This window comes from Quercus lobata, chromosome 3, assembly GCF_001633185.2.
Source record: "Quercus lobata isolate SW786 chromosome 3, ValleyOak3.0 Primary Assembly, whole genome shotgun sequence".
Lineage (NCBI taxonomy): Eukaryota > Viridiplantae > Streptophyta > Magnoliopsida > Fagales > Fagaceae > Quercus > Quercus lobata.
Genome location: NC_044906.1, coordinates 17148476 through 17167630, shown reverse-complemented (window position 1 = coordinate 17167630; position 19155 = coordinate 17148476). Strand labels below are relative to the sequence as shown.

The 19155-nt window shown below is 32.8% G+C and overlaps 2 protein-coding genes across 2 annotated transcripts; both read right to left on the bottom strand.

Annotated features, from left to right (window-relative positions):
- Positions 1 to 4620: 4620 nt before the first annotated feature.
- Positions 4621 to 6779, bottom strand: LOC115979779 (galactinol synthase 2-like). Its single transcript, XM_031101837.1, has 4 exons — positions 6197 to 6779; positions 5713 to 6033; positions 5232 to 5366; positions 4621 to 5122 (listed from the first exon to the last, which is right to left on the bottom strand). Exons 1-4 carry the CDS (start codon positions 6533 to 6535, stop codon positions 4892 to 4894), a joined length of 1026 nt encoding a protein of 341 aa, XP_030957697.1. The 5' UTR covers positions 6536 to 6779; the 3' UTR covers positions 4621 to 4891.
- Positions 6780 to 16484: 9705 nt separating this feature from the next.
- Positions 16485 to 18908, bottom strand: LOC115979780 (galactinol synthase 2-like). Its single transcript, XM_031101838.1, has 4 exons — positions 18385 to 18908; positions 17418 to 17738; positions 16979 to 17113; positions 16485 to 16873 (listed from the first exon to the last, which is right to left on the bottom strand). The coding sequence occupies exons 1-4, from the start codon at positions 18709 to 18711 to the stop codon at positions 16643 to 16645; spliced, it is 1014 nt and encodes a 337-aa protein (XP_030957698.1). The 5' UTR covers positions 18712 to 18908; the 3' UTR covers positions 16485 to 16642.
- Between the last annotated feature and the right edge of the window lie 247 nt (positions 18909 to 19155).

The window sequence follows — 19155 nt, the reverse complement described above, 5'->3', positions numbered from 1 at the left end:
TATTCTCATTTATTTCTTAACATTTTCATAAGCTAAACTTGATCATTTTATGAATATGTTATAGTCATTTAGTAAGTTTTAATTAACTTAACTAGTAAATTTTTTGCTGTCGAATAAGATATCTAAGATTCGAACCCAACCAATACAAAAAACTAATTAGAGTTTGGCCGGATGATAAAAAGTAATCAACATATAGTAGACATCATATGTTAAAACTACTTACCCCTTCTTAAAAAAAATAATTTTGAAAAAATCCAACAATTACTATCATAGAGCATAACTGGTCTTACAGGACTTCTTTGAAAAGTGTTAGCTAAGTCAAGCCAAGCAATTACATTTTGAGCATATAGAACCTCGCTAATAAACAACAAATTTCACTTATATTTAAGATTTGTCAAAAAAAATTGCAAGCATGATAGGCCTTTGATGGAGGAGCATAATATAGGGAGGAAAGGGAGCCTAAATGGTGAAATAGCCAAAGGAAATTTGAGTTCACTTTTCTCTCACCCACCCATCCATGGAGGATTTCAGTATCTATCTTAGCAAATTTTTCTAGATCATGAGACGTAATTTTCTTCGCGAGAGTTATTTGAAATCTTAGTAAAAGACTAGATAATTTATCTCATATTTGCTTTTCTTGAAGAAAATACTAGGATCAAGTCCATAAGCAATGAAAATTTCTTTTGAAGACTTGTTTTTATTACCTAGTGGGGGTTCCTTTCACCATTTCCTCATGGTCCTTAACTAGGAGTATTTAACTCATCATAGTGGAAGGTGACTTACTCCCACGATTCTACATTTTTTTTTTTAATCTAGCCCCTAAAAAATAAAAAATAAAAACCTTACAAGGTAGTCCTTAGGGACATGTTAACTAACACAGTTCAAGTAGAGAAGTGAGTCATCCAACATAGATAGTATTTGACCAATTAGTCAAGCACCCATTTGAGTTCTTCATATTTGTTTGCCTTTGAAATTACACTGTTCTAAAAATCACCTCGACAATTCATCTTTCACTTGCTCACTTTTTTTTTTTTTTTTTTTTTTAACATTAATTTATAACTATTTCATAGTATAATTTCTAATAAACTAAAGATTTCAAGAACCCTTCTCTAATTTCAAAAGTCAAGTAACAATTTTTCAATAGTCAACAATAGTAAAAAAATCTTATGTTTATATCAATTTCATTAATTATGAGCTTAGTTATAAAATTTAGGTCTTAACCATTAATATGAAGTGATGGAAACAATGAAAATTGTGAATGCTTAAGATTCTTTTTGAAAATGAATTCAAAATTTTTATATTCGAACAAGTATCTTGATTTCATCTATTCTGACTCATTGTTTAAGAGTTGAGGAATTTTATCATGATCATTGATTTTTCATTAAAATTCATGATAGTCATTCATATACATTTTTTTTTTTTTTGGAAGCCCACATTCGTACCCAATTCTTAAAACTAAGATTACTAGTATAATACAAGGTATTTTTGAGTTCGTAGTGTAAAAAAAAAAATCTCATCTAAACAAATCTGTAACAATTTTTAAGATTTCAATTGTCTTTTCTTCTACACATGGGTGTGACTTTAATGGATACAAATAATGAAATAAAAAATAGAAATTCACCGTTATGAACCTTCCTTAGATTTCTTTTATTAACAAAAATGTAAACCCCATATTAGAAAATGAATTTACAACTTAACGACCATAGCCGACCATGGCCTACCATCCTACCATGTTAGCAAGAACCACAACAACATTCTCTAATTACTACACAGGAAACTCCCATGAAATTGAGGCACCTAGACCCTCTTTCAAAACGTGGCACTCCCGTAGATGTCTCTGATGTCAATATTTTTCTTGTAAGACAAAGCTAACTTGTGTACTAAGCTAAAGGGCAAAACGATAAAACAATACGCCACCTACTTCTTCCGCCTAGAAAATATGTGCATCCATGTGGCATAACTATAGGCGTCTATTGAATTAATAATTCTTTTTCCTAGTGGAGCCCACGTGTCACCATATTATTTAGAGGGCTAAATCTTGCCATTTGGCAAATAGAGTTCACATTTCTGGTTTTGTTTGGTCCAAAAGGACGACCTACCTATTAAAATAAGAACTTTTTTGGGGTCATGCAATAAATTAATATTATGATGCATGATAATATTGAATATGGCAAGTTACTTATTTGCTCCTTAATTTTATGATGTTTGTTAATTTGGTCTCAGGACTTTTAATTATGTCAATTTTTTTTTATAACTTTTTGACATTGTATTAAAATAGTCATTGTTGTTAATTAGTTGATGAAAAATGTTGACTTGACTAATAATTTAAATAGAACGTTATTTTCTACTATGTAGATTGACATATGTACTACCATGTTAGCAATACATTGAAAAAAGAATAAGAAAATTGATAAGAATTCACGTGCAAACACGTGAGCCTCTATTTTGGATCAAAATTTCTAACTGCTCGTTTGAAATAAGGGAAAAGAATGGATTGGAATAAAATGAAAAAGAAAATTAGAATATTTATTAACTTCCCTTGTTTAAGAGTTTTAATAGAGGAAATGAAAAGTCCATTATCTCATTTGAAAGTTTAAGCGGGAGAGAATGAAATGACTAGAAGGAATGTCAATTCTTTTCTATTATTTTGAAATCTCAAATTTTCATTTTCCCAAAAATTTGAAGGAATTGGAATAAATGAAATGAAATTTAATGAAATTTTTGCTAAGACTCCCAAAATGTTCCTATATATTCAATCTAATAGTAATATTGTCATAAAATGACATTATTCATTTCCTTCTATGTTACTCCCGAACAATGTTATTATTTTCCATTCCTTTATTTTAAAACATCCAAACAGGATTACTTAATTTTATTCAAGTCATTTCCCTTGAATACATTTGATTTCATTCCATTAAATTCCTTTATGAACTCTCAAACGAAGTGTAATTGCAAAATCAGTTTTAGCACTCACTCACAATCATTTCGAATCTTCTCCTCAAATTTGACTACAGGGAACAAAACAAGAAAAATAAAAATTTCTACTTTGATCTTGAATTTTGGTTTCAAATTCAATCAATCCATGAATACGGAAGTAGGATATAGAGGAGGAAGACAAAACTTAGTACAACACTTTCGGTGTTGTTACTTAAGTTTCCTTTTTAAAATTCAGCCATATAGTTTGATGGTGTTATAAAATAAACCAACTTCAAAAACTCATCCATATGGCTCGTCCTAAGGAAGAGTTGAGTGGCTTAGGGCATGTTCGTCCAAGGATAAGCTCGTCCGTCCGTGAAGTCAATTGGACGAGCACCTTGCATCCTGAACATGTTCCTTGGATACAAACTTGAAGCGACCTTTGTTTTCCTGTCAGGCTACAAAACCGTTCCTCCAATAAACGGTTGTGGAAAACACAAGCCAAATAATGAAACTTCCATGGCGGTTATGAAAGTTACCTCCAAGTCTTTTGAACTCCACAACGGTAGGAGAAATAACTGCCTCAGAGAAACACTATATAAAGACTCTTTTACAAGAGGGTAAGGCATTCAGACACTTCCACACAAATTGAAATTCCAAAAATACTGACTTTACCATCAGAGGATTCTTGGCCAGTCTTCCCTGGTCTCCTCTGATTTTGTGTTTATCTTTTCAAGAAATTCCAAGTAACATTGAGATCATCAATGCCTGAAACATTCAGTCTACTGATTTCCTTGAGTTCATCATAGTTTTTTTCTCATGGGATAAAAGTATATTTTTAATTAAGTAATTACATGATTGAATTTTAAAAGGAGAATCTAAGGAATAATATATGTACTTAACTTTTTCCCAAAAGAGAAGTGTCCAACCTCAATTAATAACAATGAAAATAGAAGCGTATGCAAAAACGTTGAGCAAAAATAGCAGATCCTTCTCACCCATGTACAACTCTATTGACACCTCAATAATATTCATGTCCTCCCACTTCTTTGGAGGATCTGAAACTTGAGCCTTCATGACTTGACCAATATTGTGTCGCACCATCCTCACCTTGCTATCTTGACCGCCCTCCCGACCTTCATCTGAACGTTCTCCCTATGATGGAACAGGTGGCTATGCGCTATCTTGATTAAGAGCAGGTGAGTGAATCCGAGTGAGTAATATTAGGGATTTTTATCAATTTTTGACCCCATATAGAGCCTCAAGTGCTTGATCTTGAATTATTATCAATTTATCTAAATCATTAGTTACGTCAACATTTTTCATCTATCATTTAAATGTATGAATCATTTTCATATAATACCAAAATGTTATGATGAAATTGATATGTTTGAAAAGTTAAAAGTCAAAATTGACACAAAACATAAATATTAAGGAGCAAATAGATCTTTTACCATATTGGGCATGATCATGTTTTATGACTACGGACTAAAACCGACCATTTCACTATGAACTTTGGATAATGTTTTAGACTCCACTAAAATGTTATGGATAATGTTTTAGACTTTTTACCAAAAAATTAAGATAATGTTTAGAAAATTGGACTAAAACTGACCATAACGTGCATTAAAACGGTTGCAATTTAAGAAGGTTGGACATTTGTTGACATAACAATTAACAAAGAGAGATAGAGAGAATTAACAATTTATATACATCAACATATCTGTTCTTATAAATTGAATTATGAACAAAGAAACTAAGCAAAAGCAAGATCAACGGTCCTGAAACTCCTAACATAATAATAGGAGTGAGTCTTCGACTTAAAACAGAAGACTTGAAACTAGTAACATATGTGATAGGAAAGTCTTCAACTTAAAACAGAAGACCATTCCAAACCATACAAATAAAAACCAACCCTGTACCAATTACTTCTAACCCTACACAAGCTTCATTTCCATCGAACTTATAACAAGCACTAAGCAGCAGATGGGGCATTAATGTAGTGACCAACAGCCTCTGACACTGCTGTCAAGAATCGTTTCAAGCCATTTTTCTCAACACCAGCTTTAGCCTCTACAGAAGCCATTGTGTTCTTGTAGTCCAATGACTCATCATTATATATGTCCCACCATTTCTTCACTAGCAACTTGATGTCTTCCCGGTCCATGTTATCTTCCTCACCGGTGTACCTCCATGGCTTAGAGCCCTATAAACCAATTAAAAACATACTTCATAAGTATTACATATCAAGAAAAGAAAGTTTGAAATTTATTTTAAAATTTGTGATTGTTACTATAAATAAAATGAATACTTACATTAGCACAATAGTGAACGACTTTAACTTTGTCAAATTCAATGTTTTCAGGATGACGCCATAACATGGCAAGTACAAGATTGTAAATTGGAGAGATTGGCTTGTAAATATCCTTGAAGAACATATTCAAAAAGTCCTGGAAGAATTAAAATTTGTTTGGTGAGATACTATAATTTACTAATATTCACCATAAAAAAAAATGAATAAAAGTCATAGATTTATGTGCTTCAAAGCTAGTGAAGCACATCCACAACCAATGGCTAGAAAGTAGCTTCATATGCACCAAATCAAGCCACATGACCTCCGAATTGGGTCATGTATAAACAAGCAATTAATGTGATGCATCCTGCAATAAATCAAGCCACATGACCTCCGAATTGGGTCATGTATAAACAAGCAATTAATGTGATGCATCCTGCAATTAATGTGAATTGCATGAAATACATGGTAGTTTTTCAACCATAACTAGTACTACAATTTACCTGCTCAGCAAAAGTTGTAGGAGAGGTAACTTGAAGGGTCTCAAGGAGTTCATGGTATGTGGATAGTTTAGGCTCATACACAAAGAAGCCAGCATTGAAGTATAGGGGAGGCTTGGGGCCAAGCTCAGCAGGCCAGTTAACCTTGTCAGGGCACTGCTGGCAATAGCCAATCTTGTGTTGTGGAGTGTTGCTCCAATTTTTCTCACAAAAGCAGTCCATGACAGCATAGAAGTGGTTGTCCGGTAAGTCAAAGAGGTGATCAATGTTTTCAAACACTTGAATGTCTCCATCTAGGTAAATCATCTTGCTGTACTCCACAAACTGCACACAAAGAATTGGAATTTAAGTGCTAAGCATTTGAAAGCATTTTTGAGATAACACGTGTTAGAAACCCACAAACACAGTTTCAAAAAAACAAATCTCTTGTCACTCACAGAAAGCAGAAACTACGTGTAATACATGCAAAGAATGGTAACATACATACCTCCCAAATACGAAGCTTGGAGTAGTTGATAACATAGTAGGCCATGGCAAATTGGGTTTGGTTCTCAGGTGGGTACACAGGCATAATCTCCCTCACTATGCAACCTTGTGAAACCAATATTTCACGGTGGTCCTCAGGGACATCAGGCAAAATTGCAACCACTAGAGGGTACATGGTCTTGACCTTTCTCAGGCCCTTGGCTAAGCCAACCACACCTTTCACATAGTCCCCGTTACCAGCCAAAAACGTGACATAGGCCTTGCTAGGCATGCTAACGGGTTTGGTGGTGACAGTGGTGGTGGTGGTGGTGTTGGTGTTGGTGGTGATGTTAGGAGCCATTTGAAGTTGGTTTTTGAAGAAAATGTGAATTGAACAAAGGTTTATAGACTTCGGGATTGGGTTTGAAAAGGATTTGGAGCTGTTTGGCTAGAGAGAAAAATGGTTTCTCTAGGAAGATGAAAAGAAAGGTGTAACAGGTGTTGAGTTTAAGGTTTGTGGGGTTGAGAAAGAAAAGTGTTTTCAAGTATTTTTGGTATGGAAGAGAGTAGTAGAGGAAATTTGTGTTGGCTTGAGATGAAAAGAGTGTAAAATATTGGAATGGTTTTTGTGTGATGGACTTGGAGTGGTAGAGTGGGGTTGTTTATATAGAGTTTGGGGTTGATTTGATTATGGTAAAATATTGGGATTAATAGTAATTAATAAATAATTCCGCGTCGGTGTGGAAAAAAATTTAAGCTACATGGGTCCGATTGATCCCACTTTTTCCTAAAGAAATCGAACTCTTACACGTGGCAGCGTTCTAATCGGACGGTTATAAAGAGGCCTCATGAATTGGACGGTGCCCGAAATGGGGGATAAATAATAAATATAGAATAGATTCAATAGAATAAAGTAGAAGATTCGTTAGTCAACTTTCCACAATATTTAAAATACTAATTGATCTTCTTTTTTTTTAATAATTACAAAAGAAATATATTGTGGTCTATTTTTTTGGTTGTTACATAAATTTCAGGTTTTTTCGCACCCAGTAATTATTTAATGTACTTGGCGAAATCAAAGATTACCCTTTTTTTTCTTTTCTTTTTTTGAGGAAATCAGAGATTACATATATGCATAATTTGTGACAAAAATGGCGATAATTTATAAGATAATCACATTTCCAATTTTAGCTTGCAATACTGCCAATACAAAAGTAATGCGGTTCTTAAAAAAGAAAAAGAAAAAAAAAAGCAACGCGATGATTTTTAAGTTAAAATTGATTTATAAAAGGTTTCATATTAGATGAGATCCCTTTGTGATAGGGTTCTGTTTTTTTTTTTTTTTTTTTTTTTTTAAGTTTTCTCTAAGTTTTAAATTAGTTTAAGTTGGCTACATGTATTCTTTTCTTTCACTTTATTTTATTTGAAGTCATAATTTTTATTACTTTGATTCTCAATATATATATATATATATATTACTTCCCTAATTGATATATCTATTTTCATTACTATTTTAGTGTTTTTTTTTGGTCTTCCTTTACTCTTTAATTTTTCACTTCCCCAACTTGAATCAAATTCACTCTTTCTTACTAGGACCAAACAATCTCAAGTGTGTAACACCCCATAATTTTTATACTAATTTAATTCTTATACGTGAATTAAAAAGGAGGCCCACAATTAAATGAATTTAATTGATTTGGTATAAGATATTAAAAATAAGATAAATATTAAGGAATATGAAGCCCAAGTGAGGTGGCATAAGTAAATATATGGGCCATGATAAGTTAAAAAAAAAAAAAAAAAAAAAAAAAAAAAAACCCCTAGTGTAGGGGAACAATTTGGTGACCCAGTCCTTGTTGTTCAAGTCTTGGTTCAAGAAGTCCAACACAATGAATTCTTGTAGAATATGGGTTTAAGAACTAGGTTTAGATAAGTTAAACGGATTACTGCATGGGTTGAGGGAATATATGAACAAGAAACAAAGTCATTGCACTTCAGAATCTCCCAGAAGGATCAGGATAAAACCTAATTTTTGGGATACAAAGTGATGCAGCAGGACCTTTTTACATGCAATAGTCTTTTCTCTTTCTTTTATTTTTTCTTTTTCCTCCCCTTTTTCTCATGCCCCTTCTAATGGGGACTTATACACATTATATAGGCCCTTTCTTATCATCTGGGCCTTACACTTGTCGATCATCTAAACCCTTACTTGAGCACCTGTCCTATCAGACACCCCTCTTAGTTCTTTGTGAGTTGCGGTAGCCAAGGTAGCACTGTTCAGGGGTCTTCTCCACATTAATGCGGCCAGGAGAGTAGCTGTAGTGCATTCAATGTGGCGGTGGCAGCCTTTACTTAGATATTTCGTGTTTCTTCCCTGTTCACGCATCTAGCAGAGGGGTTTCAGTGGCTAGGATGTACATTTGCTCCGATTTTTAGTATCCGAGGAGAAATATCTCCTCGGACATGGCGTCTTTGTTTCCAGTGACGTTTGAATATGGATGGCTTAAGTCACGTTGCCTCCTCGGATGGGCCAGGGTCCTCGGACGGGTCCAAGGTCCAGCCTGTTATTTTGGGCCTGTCGCCACACCTAGTCTTTCACTTCTTAAGCTACACGTGTATTTACTGATGGGGCTTCCTTTTACTTTAGCCGACTATTGAACTTTGCTTTTTTTCATTGTGGCCGTGAGTGGAGAGGTACAGTTCTCTCCTGCTCTAAACTTAGGAAAGTTGAAATACTCAATGGCTAACAATTTTTCCCACGCTTATAGGAAGCATCTGCTAATTGCGTACTTGATAGAAAAAAAAAAATAGGGGATGTTGTTATGGGTCTAAAGCTATGATTATGTTAATAGAAAAAGGAAGCTTTGTGGTTATTTATAATCGTATATGGCCTCACTAAATATCACCACCACTCTGTCATGTATCTACACCTTGTACTTGTTCAATACATGTCCAGCAATTTCTTTATGTTTTGGCAGCATCAAGGGAGTTATGGGCCATTAGGTTGATAAATTAAGATGTAAATTAGGTTGATCACATACCCATCTTTCTGCCATATTAAAGTTCATGCATAGCTAGGATTATATTAATGGAAAAAGGCTGCATTATGTTATTAGATACCTACATTTGCATCGTTCTAGTGACACTAATTATCATCTCTAAGCCACTGCAGTATGCAGCAACTCTTAAGCCCAAAAATCTGATTATGTAGCAATATTTTTTAAGCCAAAATCTGATTAGGTAGAGCTAAAAAGATATGATTATGCAGCAGTAATTGTAAGCCCAAAATCTGACATAGTTGAAGAGCATTTCAAAGAAACTAAACACCTCCGTAGGCTTTAATGTTGATAGATTAAATTATTTAAATGTGAAAACAAATTGTTAAGTGGGAAAATTTTGTATTGATGGACCTATTTTTGGTGTTGCTAGGTCCTAATTCTATTGATTTATTGTGACTCAAGGGTGGTTGATTTCTTTTATTTTTGCAACTAAGAGGTAAGTGTTGTTTACTAATTTCGGGGGGGTTTTCCAAAACAGTTTTGATTATTAAACTATTTTATATCAAAGAAATATGTAGATATTCTATATATAAATTAATATTTTATAAATGCTTGATGTGTACATTGACTATTCGTTTTATGAAAAACTTGTGGGACAACCTAAATTTATTTAAACTTGTATGTGAGAATATATCCTTATATTTTTTAGAATTATGAATGGATTATTTTTGGGAGCATCTTGAATATGTTTTGAATCCTATGGCAAGTCGTGATTAAAAGCTCAGTGTTGTATTCAGTCCTTAGTAAGGGACAATCATACTGTAACTAGTCCTTAGCAAGGGACGGTCCTAGAAAAAGGGGACAGTGCACAACTGGTAGCTCCTTAGCAAAAGAGTATACTATTAAGGATCCAAAAAGGGAGCTCCTTAGTAAGGGAGTGCACCTTTAGGTTCCAAAGGAGCCATCCTTAAGAAAAGGGATGAAAATGAGGTTCTAGTTCTAAAAGAGGATAGCACAACCCTGTCAACGGGGAGTAAATGTTGACCACGAGAAAAACCTAGAAAATTGTTTATATGATGGTATTGATATATATATTATGATAACTCACAATATAAAGATATATTTTTTATGTGAAATATTTGATGACAAAATATTGATGAGTTACAAGTTATGAATTTGTTGTAAGAATTATTTATTTGAAAGAGTTTTTCGCACACTCCAATGTTAGTGAATGACTGAATTCCACTTATTGAGTTATCTCACCCTCCTTTATTTCCCCTTACAAATACATTAGAGGGATTATTGGAGTAGAGATTCTTGGAAGACAACAGTTACGAACTATTTTGTGGAACTAAGGATTTTATTATTATTTTTATGGCATTAAACATTGTACTGAAGAATTATTTTGAGGATGTTTTATTTTTGGTGGATTAGAGTTCTGACATTTGTGATGAGATTTTAGATTGCTAGATGCTTTTATTTAATTTTTTTTTTTTTTTTTTTTATGGATTATTTAGATTGAATAGACTTTTATTATTTATGATTTTGGGGCGTTACAAAGTGACTTTCCTCATTTTTCATTAATAAGTGACACCCATATTTTCAAGCAAATTTCTTCATTTGAATCTTATCTTTATATGTATTTTCACTTATCTCTTAACATTCTCATCAGCTAAACTCGATCATTTTATGAGTATACTATACTTATTTAGTGAGTTATAATTAGCTCAGCTGGTAAACTTTTTGTTGTTGAATAAGATATCTAAGATTCGAATTCAGTCTACACAAAAATCTAATTACTATTTTGACCAAATGATAAATAGTATTAATCAACATAGAGTACACGTCATATGTTGAAACCACTTACCTCTTCTTAAGAAAATAAAATTAAAAAAAAAAAAAAAAAAAAAAAAAAAAAAACCAACATTCAGTATCATAGAGCATAGCTAGTCTTACAACACTTCTTTGGAAAGTGTTGGCTAAGTCAAGCCAAACAATTACATTTTGAGCATATAGAATCTCACTAATAAACAAAATATTTTCACTTGTATTTAAGATTTGTCGAAAACATTGCAAGCACGATAGCCCTCTGATATGGGGGCATAATATAGGAAGGAAAGGGTGCCCAATTGGTGAAAGAGCCAAGGGACGCTGAATTATTCTTTTAATTTGTGCTCAAGCCAAATGATGAAAATTTATAATGTCTACTTCCCTCAAGGGATGGATCTAAAATAATTCACTTATCCCACCGTTATTCCCGGCTTGGTTATGAAAGAAAGTAACAAATTCATCTTATAGTGGTTCCCTAATGAAGGATTTTAGGAAATTGGGTTCTCTTTCATCTCATCCACGGAGGCTTTCAGAATCTATCTTAGCAGATTTTTCTAGATCATGAGACATAATATTCTTTGCAAGAGCTATTTGAAAACTTAGTAAAAGACTGGATTTATTATCTCATATTTGCTTTTCTTGAAGAAAATACTAGGCTCAAGCCCATAAGCAATGACAATTTCTTATGAAGACTTGTTTTACCCCCTAATGAGGGTTCTTTTCACCATTTCCTCATGGTGCTACTGCACTATTGATTAACTAGGAGTATTTAACTCATCACAGCGGAAAGTGACTTACTCCCAAGATTTTACTTTTTTTTATGCAGCACCTAAAAAATAAAAATGAAATCTTACAACGTAGTCCTTATTGACATGTTAACGAAGACAATTCAAGTAGAGAAGTGAGTCATCCAACATAAATAGTATTTGACTATTAATTTATAACTATTTCGTAATATAATTTTTAAAATAAACTAAATATTTCAAGAACCCCCCTAGTTCACCGAACCCCCTGGATTCGCCATGAAAGAGCAAAAAAATATATATTTCAAGAACCCTTCTCTAATTTCAAAAGTCAAGTCACAATTTTCCAAAAGTCAACATTAGTGAAAAAATCTAATGTTTATTTCAATTTCATTAGGAACTTAATTATAAAATTTAGGTCTTAACCATTAATATGAAGTGATGAAAATAATGAAAATTGTGAATACTTAAGATTCTTTTTCAAAATGAATCCAAATTATTCATATTCGAACAAGTATCTTGATTTCATTTATTCTAAAGTCATGACCTATCGAATCAATCATATATATTATTTAAGAGTTGTGAAATTTTATCATACTCATTGGTTTTTTTTAATTAAAATTCATGATAGTCATTCATACCTACTTTTTTTTTTTTTTTTTTTTTAAGGCCACATTCATACCCTATCCTTAAAACTAAGAACTAGTGTAATATATGGTAGTTTTGACTTTGTAATGTAAAATTAAAAAAAAAAAAAAAAAATTAAAATCTCATCTAAACAAACATGTAGCAATTCCCAAGATCCCAATTGTATTCTCTTCTACACATGGGCGAGACTCTATTGGGAAAAAAAATCACCGTTATGAAGCTTCCTTAGATTTCCTGCCCCATCTTAGAAAATGTATCTACAGCTTAACGACCCTAGCCGACCATGGCCTACCATGTTAGCAACAGCATCCTCTAATTACTGCACACGAAACTCCCATGAGGTAGAGGCACCTAGAGAGTCCTTTTAGCCAAAAAAAAAAAAAAAAAAAAAAAAAAAAAAAAAAAAAGAAAAAAAAAAAAGGAGGCACCTAGACAGTCCTAGACCCACTCTTGCAACTTTTTTTTATTAATAAACCCACTCTTGCAACTCGTGGCACTCCCATAGATGTATCTCATGTCATGTCATGTCAGTGATTTTCTTGTCAAACAAAGCTAACTGGCGTATTGAGCTAAAAGAGCAAAACAGTAAAACAGTATTAATTGGGTCCCTGCATGGTACCTTTCTTCTTCCACGTTGAAAACATACAACCATGTGGCAGAACCATAGGCCTCTGGTAGATTTATATTTCTTTTTCCTATTGGGGGCCATATTATTTAGAGGACTTAATCACGACACTTGGCAAAAAAGTCACTTTTCTGTTTTTTTTTTTTTTTTAGAATGTTCTGGTTTTGTTAGTTGGTCCAAAAGGACGACCTATCAATTAAAATAAGAACTTTTTCGGGTCATGCAATAAATTAAGATTATGATACATGATAATATCGAACAATTGTCCTTAATTTTTATTTTGCGTCAACTTTATCTCCAACTTTTTAATATTATGTCAAAATAGTTATTATCGTTGAATTCTGCATGAAAAATACTGACGTATCTAATCCTCTAAATAAAACACTCTTTTTTGCCATGTAAACAAACATATTTGCAGCCACGTTAGCAATTCATTGAAAAAAAAATGATAACAACTCATGTGAGACTTTATTAGGGTTAAGAAACTCTACAACTTAATTGGAATGAAGAAAAAGAATGGAATGAAAATAAATGAAAATAATAATTTTAGAATGTTCATTTGCTTTCTTTATTTGAGAGTTTTAATGGATGGAATAGATATTTCATCCCTTCATTTGGAAGTTTAAGAGTGTTTGTTTGGAAGTGAAATAAGGGGGATGGAAAACTTTTTAGTAGATCCGGGAAGAAAACACCTCGATCCTACCATTTATTTTCCTTCTTCATTCTTACCTAACCAAACACACTTCAAAAAGTTTTCCTTCTCATTTTCTCTCCAAAATGGAAAGAAAACTGAAGGGAAAAATTAGACATCATTTTTGGACAAAAATGCTCATGTGCAATTACACATAGTCCTGTCCACGTTGCTCTTCTTCATTTTTTTTTTCTTTTTTCCTTTTCTTTTTCTTTTTCTTTTTCTTTCCTCTGGACGTTGCTTTTTATTTATTTATTTTATTTAGGGGCAAGTCTAGTGCTCATATATATTTTTTTCTTTTGCTTTTTTTTTTTTTTTTCTAGATATGATTTTTATTATTTAATAAATTTAGGTGACTGATTTTTTTTTTTTTTTTTTGTTTATCCCTTTTTTGGTTTTAATTTGGCATCATTTTTTATCAAGGATATATATGCGTAAATTTATACAAACTCATTTTTTCCATCCTTTCATTTTTTCACTCTTAACCAAACAAAAATGAGAGAAATTAAAATCTTTTCTATCCTCCCACTTTTCCACCCCTCCAACCAAACAGACTCTAAGTGGGAGAGAATGGACAGGGCGGCTCTACATAGAGTCTAGGATAGTCATAAGACCACCTTGACCTAGAAAAAAAATAATTATTATGTATAAATCTTTTATCTTTAAAAAAACTTTGTGACCACCCTTTTTAGAACCAACATAATTAAATTTTGGACAAAATTTGACAAGAAGCTTGATTATAGACTAAAGTTACGACTCTATTCAATAATTTTTTTTTTGAATGCTAATTTTAACAAATCCACCATTTAATTACATTTTCCTCTTACATCTTTCATACTTGCAAAATTTCAAGAAGATCAAAAATTAATAGCTATGTCGTTAATCAAATGTTTAAATTTCTAATCTTTGTAGTCTAAAATTATACATAAAAAAACAAGTTTAATGATTGAATAGTAAATAACATCCAATTGGCATGAAGTTTGACATGTGTTTTAAGAATATAGACAACATACAATTCAACGGTTAGTTTTTTAAAATATGTAGTAGTGTTCATTTATTTTGTGAGAGTTATAGCCTTAGGCTACCACTAACTTTGTAGTCAAATTTTGTACTTAAACTTATGTTCCCTTAATAATATATTTGGTATGTTCCCTTAATAATATATTTGGTCCTTACAAATAAAAAGAAAAAGTCCGAGAAAAAATTTATTTAACTAAACTTGTGAAGAGATGTAGCTTGCAAAATAATAATAAGACTATCAAGTAACAACTTTAAAATAAGAAAATTCAAAAAAAGAAGGAAATTGTAAGACTTTATGTTTTGGGTGTGTGCTTGTATTTTTTTTTTTTTTTTTTGGTCAATGTATGAAGTTCTCTTTTTATTAGATTTTGTATAATTTAAGTTTCTTAATGACCACTTTCAAAAAATTTCTTGGAGCCACCACTAAGAATGGAATGAGGAAACACTTATTACTCTCTATTCCCTTAAAACCTGAAATTGTCATTCCTCCCAAAATTGGTAGGAATTGAAGAGAATGAAATTAGATTTAATGAATTTTTTCCTAAAACTCTCAAATATGCCTATATATCCTACCATTTATTTTAAAATATGGGTCTAATAGTAATATTGTCATAAAATGACCCAATTCCTTTCCTTCTATGTTACTCCCAAACAATGTGACTTATATTCCATTCCTTTATATTAAAACATTCAAACAAAATTACTTAATTTCATTTAATTCCTTTCTTTTTCATTCATTTTCATTAAATTCATTATATTCCATTCCCTTAAATACTTATTTCCATTACTTAAACCTATTCCATTCAATTATATTCCTTTACGATTTACTCATTCCATTACTTTATGAACTCCCAACCAAAGTGTAATTGCTCAATCAAATTCAGCACTCACTCACGATTGTTTCGGAGCTCCTCCTCAAATTTGTCTAGAGAAAACAAAACAAGAGAGAACTTTCTTTGTATACTTTAATCTTGAATTGTGGTTTCAAATTCAATCAACCCTTGAATACCAGAGTAGGATATAAGAGCATTTTCATCAAAAATGCTAAAAATTATAGTATTTAGCAACTCAAAACACTATTTTATTTATCTAAACATTCCACTTTATAATATACCCAAAATCAAAGTTTTTTTTTTTTACCACTTCATTAAAATATATATATTTTTTTGTTGAGTTTGTTGCTACAGTGTTTGATGTAGCATTAGACATGTTTGATATAGTGTGTTTTTTGTGTGTTGATTATTATTAATAGCATTTCTAGCATTAATTTAGCATTCTTCATGTAAATGCTCTAAAGGAGTGTCCAATTGGTAAAGATTGAGAGAAGGACCCTCAAAGCGGAATAAACCGATAAGTTGCCCTATTGTCTATGATCATGTTTTATGACTATGGACTAAAACGGACCATTTGACTTTGGACAATGTTTTAGACTTTGTACTAAAACGTTAAAATAATGTTTGGAAACTGGGCCAAAACCGCCCCTAACGTGCATTAGAACAGTCACAAATTGAAGATTGGACATTTGCTGACATAACTTGTAAAAAAAGATCCCATAAAATAAAATAAACACTAACAAGAGAGGAGAGAGAGAGAATTAACAGCTTATATACACCAAAATATTTGTTCCTTTTAAATTGAAAATATAAACAAAGCAAAGCAAGACAAATTGTCCTGAAACTCCTGACATAATAATAGAGTGTAAGTCTTCAACTTAAAACAGAAGACCATAACAAAGTGAGAACTGGAAACATATGTAATATGAAAGTCTTCAACTTTTTTAGGTATAAACAGCAGAGGAAAGTCTTTAACTTAAAACAGAAGACCATTCCAAACTGTACTAATAAAAACCAACCCTGTACCCATTACTCCTAATCCCACACAAGCTTCGTTTCCATTGGACTTATAACAAGCACTAAGCAGCAGATGGGGCTTTAATATAGTGACCAACAGCCTCTGACACTGCTGTCAAGAATCCTTTCAAGCCATTTTTCTTAGCACCAGCTTCAGCCTCTACGGAAGCAATTGTGTTTTTGTAGTCCAATGATTCATCATTGTATATGTCCCACCATCTCTTCACTAGCAACTTAATGTCTTCCCTGTCCATGTTCTCTTCCTCACCAGTGTACCTCCATGGCTTAGAACCCTATAAACCAATCAAAAATATATTTCATTAGTGTTATATATCAAGGAAAAAAATTGAAATTTGTTAAAATTTGAGATGGTTACTACAAACAAAGTAGATACTCACGTTAGCACAGTAGTGGACAACTTTAACTTTGTCAAACTCAATGTTTTCAGGGTGACGCCATAACATGGCCAGCACAAGATTATAAACAGGGGAGATTGGCTTGTAAATATCCTTGAAAAACATATTCAAAAGGTCCTGAAATAATCACAAAATTTTTTGGTAAAGTACTATATATAAGTTACTAATATTCACCATAAAAATGAATTAAAAGTCATAGATTTATGTGCTTCAAAAGCCAATGATGCACATCCACAACTTAATAGTCCAATGGCTAAAAGGTTGCTTGATATGAATCTAGCTATCAAATCAAGCCACATGACCCCAAAATGGGTCAAGTATGAACACGCAATTATGCAATTATGTGATGCATCATGCATTTATGTGAATTGCATGAGATACACATGGTAGTTTTTCAAACACAACTAGAACTAAGATTTACCTGCTCAGCAAAAGTTGTAGGGGTGGTAACTTGAAGGGTCTCAAGGAGTTCATGGTATGTGGATAGTTTAGGCTCATACACAAAGAAGCCAGCATTGAAGTATAGGGGAGGCTTGGGGCCAAGCTCAGCAGGCCAGTTAACCTTGTCAGGGCACTGCTGGCAATAGCCAATCTTGTGTTGTGGAGTTTTGCTCCAATTTTTCTCACAAAAGCAGTCCATGACAGCATAGAAGTGGTTGTCCGGTAAGTCAAAGAGGTGATCAATGTTTTCAAACACTTGAATGTCTCCATCAAGGTAAATCATCTTGCTGTACTCCACAAACTGAAAAAAAAAAAAAAAAGAAAAAAAAAAAGAAAGAAGAAATTTGAGTACCATTTACAAAACTGTAGAAATCATTCAATTGGGTGCCACAAAATCCTTAATAAATCATATAATTGAATCAAAAAGAGAGATTATAATTTATATCATAAAAAATAGAAGTATATATTCTACCAATTATGTACAAACGTTTAATAGGAATAGGATAGATTACAAAAATTTCTTTAAAGATAAAGAATAACCTTAGACTAGTTTAGGAAAATTTATAAAATATGAAGTCTTTGTTTACCGCAATAAGAGAAGTTTGGTTCCATTTTAATTTTAAAGGAAAAGCAAGATTCAGGGGCGAGTGGAATTGAATTTTATTAATAAAAAAAAAGCTTTTCCCTAAATATTAGGAAGAAAGATACACCATTTTTCATTAAAAGCAGTCAAACTAGCCTAACTAGGCGTTCTTTGCAACCAAATAGACCAACTTACAAAATGACCAAAATAACCTCACATGCAATTTTCTCATAACAAGTGTCAGAAGCCCACAAATACAATTTCAAAATCAAATCCTTAATTTGTCACTCACAGACAGTAGAAACTACGTGTGACACATGCAAGCAAAGAATGGTAAAATTAACAATCAATCAAACATACATACCTCCCAAATACGAAGCTTGGAGTAGTTGATCACATAGTAAGCCATGGCAAACTGAGTTTGATTCTCAGGTGGATACACGGGCTCAATCTCCCTCACCTTGCACCCTTGTGAAACCAAAATTTCACGGTGGTCCTCAGGGACATCAGGCAATATTGCAACCACAAGAGGGTACTTAGTCTTGACCTTTCTCAAGCCCTTAGCTAAGCCAACCACACCTTTCACATAGTCACCGTTACCAGCTAAAAATGTGACATAGGCCTTGCTAGGCATGCTACCGGGTTCGGTGGTGACAGTGGTGGTGGTGGTGGTGGTGATGTTAGGAGCCATTTGAAGTGGGTTTTTGGAGAAAATGTGAATTGAACAAAGGATGTAGACTTTGGGATTGGGTTTGAAAAGGATTTGGAGTGTTTGGCTAGAGAGAAAAATGGTTTCTCTAGGAAAATTAGAAGAAGGGTGTAAGTTTAAGGTTTGAAAGAGAATAGGAGAGGAAATTTATGCTTGCTCGAGAAGAAAAGTTTGTACTCTGAATGGTTTTTTTGTGATGGACTTGGAGTGAAGGGTGGGGGTGTTTATATAGAGCTTGGGGTGCATTTGTTTATGGTAAAATATTGGGATTAATGGTAATTAATAAATAATTCCTGTCGGCATGGGAAAAAAAATTAAGATAGATACGGCCCATATAGGTCCAATTGGCCCACTTTTGCCAACACAATATAAACAGACTAGCACATGCCTCAAAACGACGACGTAGCTTAGAGTAATGGCTAATTT

Coding starts and splice junctions, on each gene's coding strand:
- LOC115979780 (XM_031101838.1), bottom strand. CDS start 18,711: ATGGCTCCTAACATCACCACCACCACCACCACCACTGTCACCACCGAA. Junction 17,739..18,384: donor CCAAGCTTCGTATTTGGGAG/GTATGTATGTTT, acceptor TTTTTTTTTCAG/TTTGTGGAGTACAGCAAGAT. Junction 17,114..17,417: donor CTACAACTTTTGCTGAGCAG/GTAAATCTTAGT, acceptor TGATTATTTCAG/GACCTTTTGAATATGTTTTT.
- LOC115979779 (XM_031101837.1), bottom strand. CDS start 6,535: ATGGCTCCTAACATCACCACCAACACCAACACCACCACCACCACCACT. Junction 6,034..6,196: donor CCAAGCTTCGTATTTGGGAG/GTATGTATGTTA, acceptor CTTTGTGTGCAG/TTTGTGGAGTACAGCAAGAT. Junction 5,123..5,231: donor TCGTTCACTATTGTGCTAAT/GTAAGTATTCAT, acceptor ATTGGTTTATAG/GGCTCTAAGCCATGGAGGTA.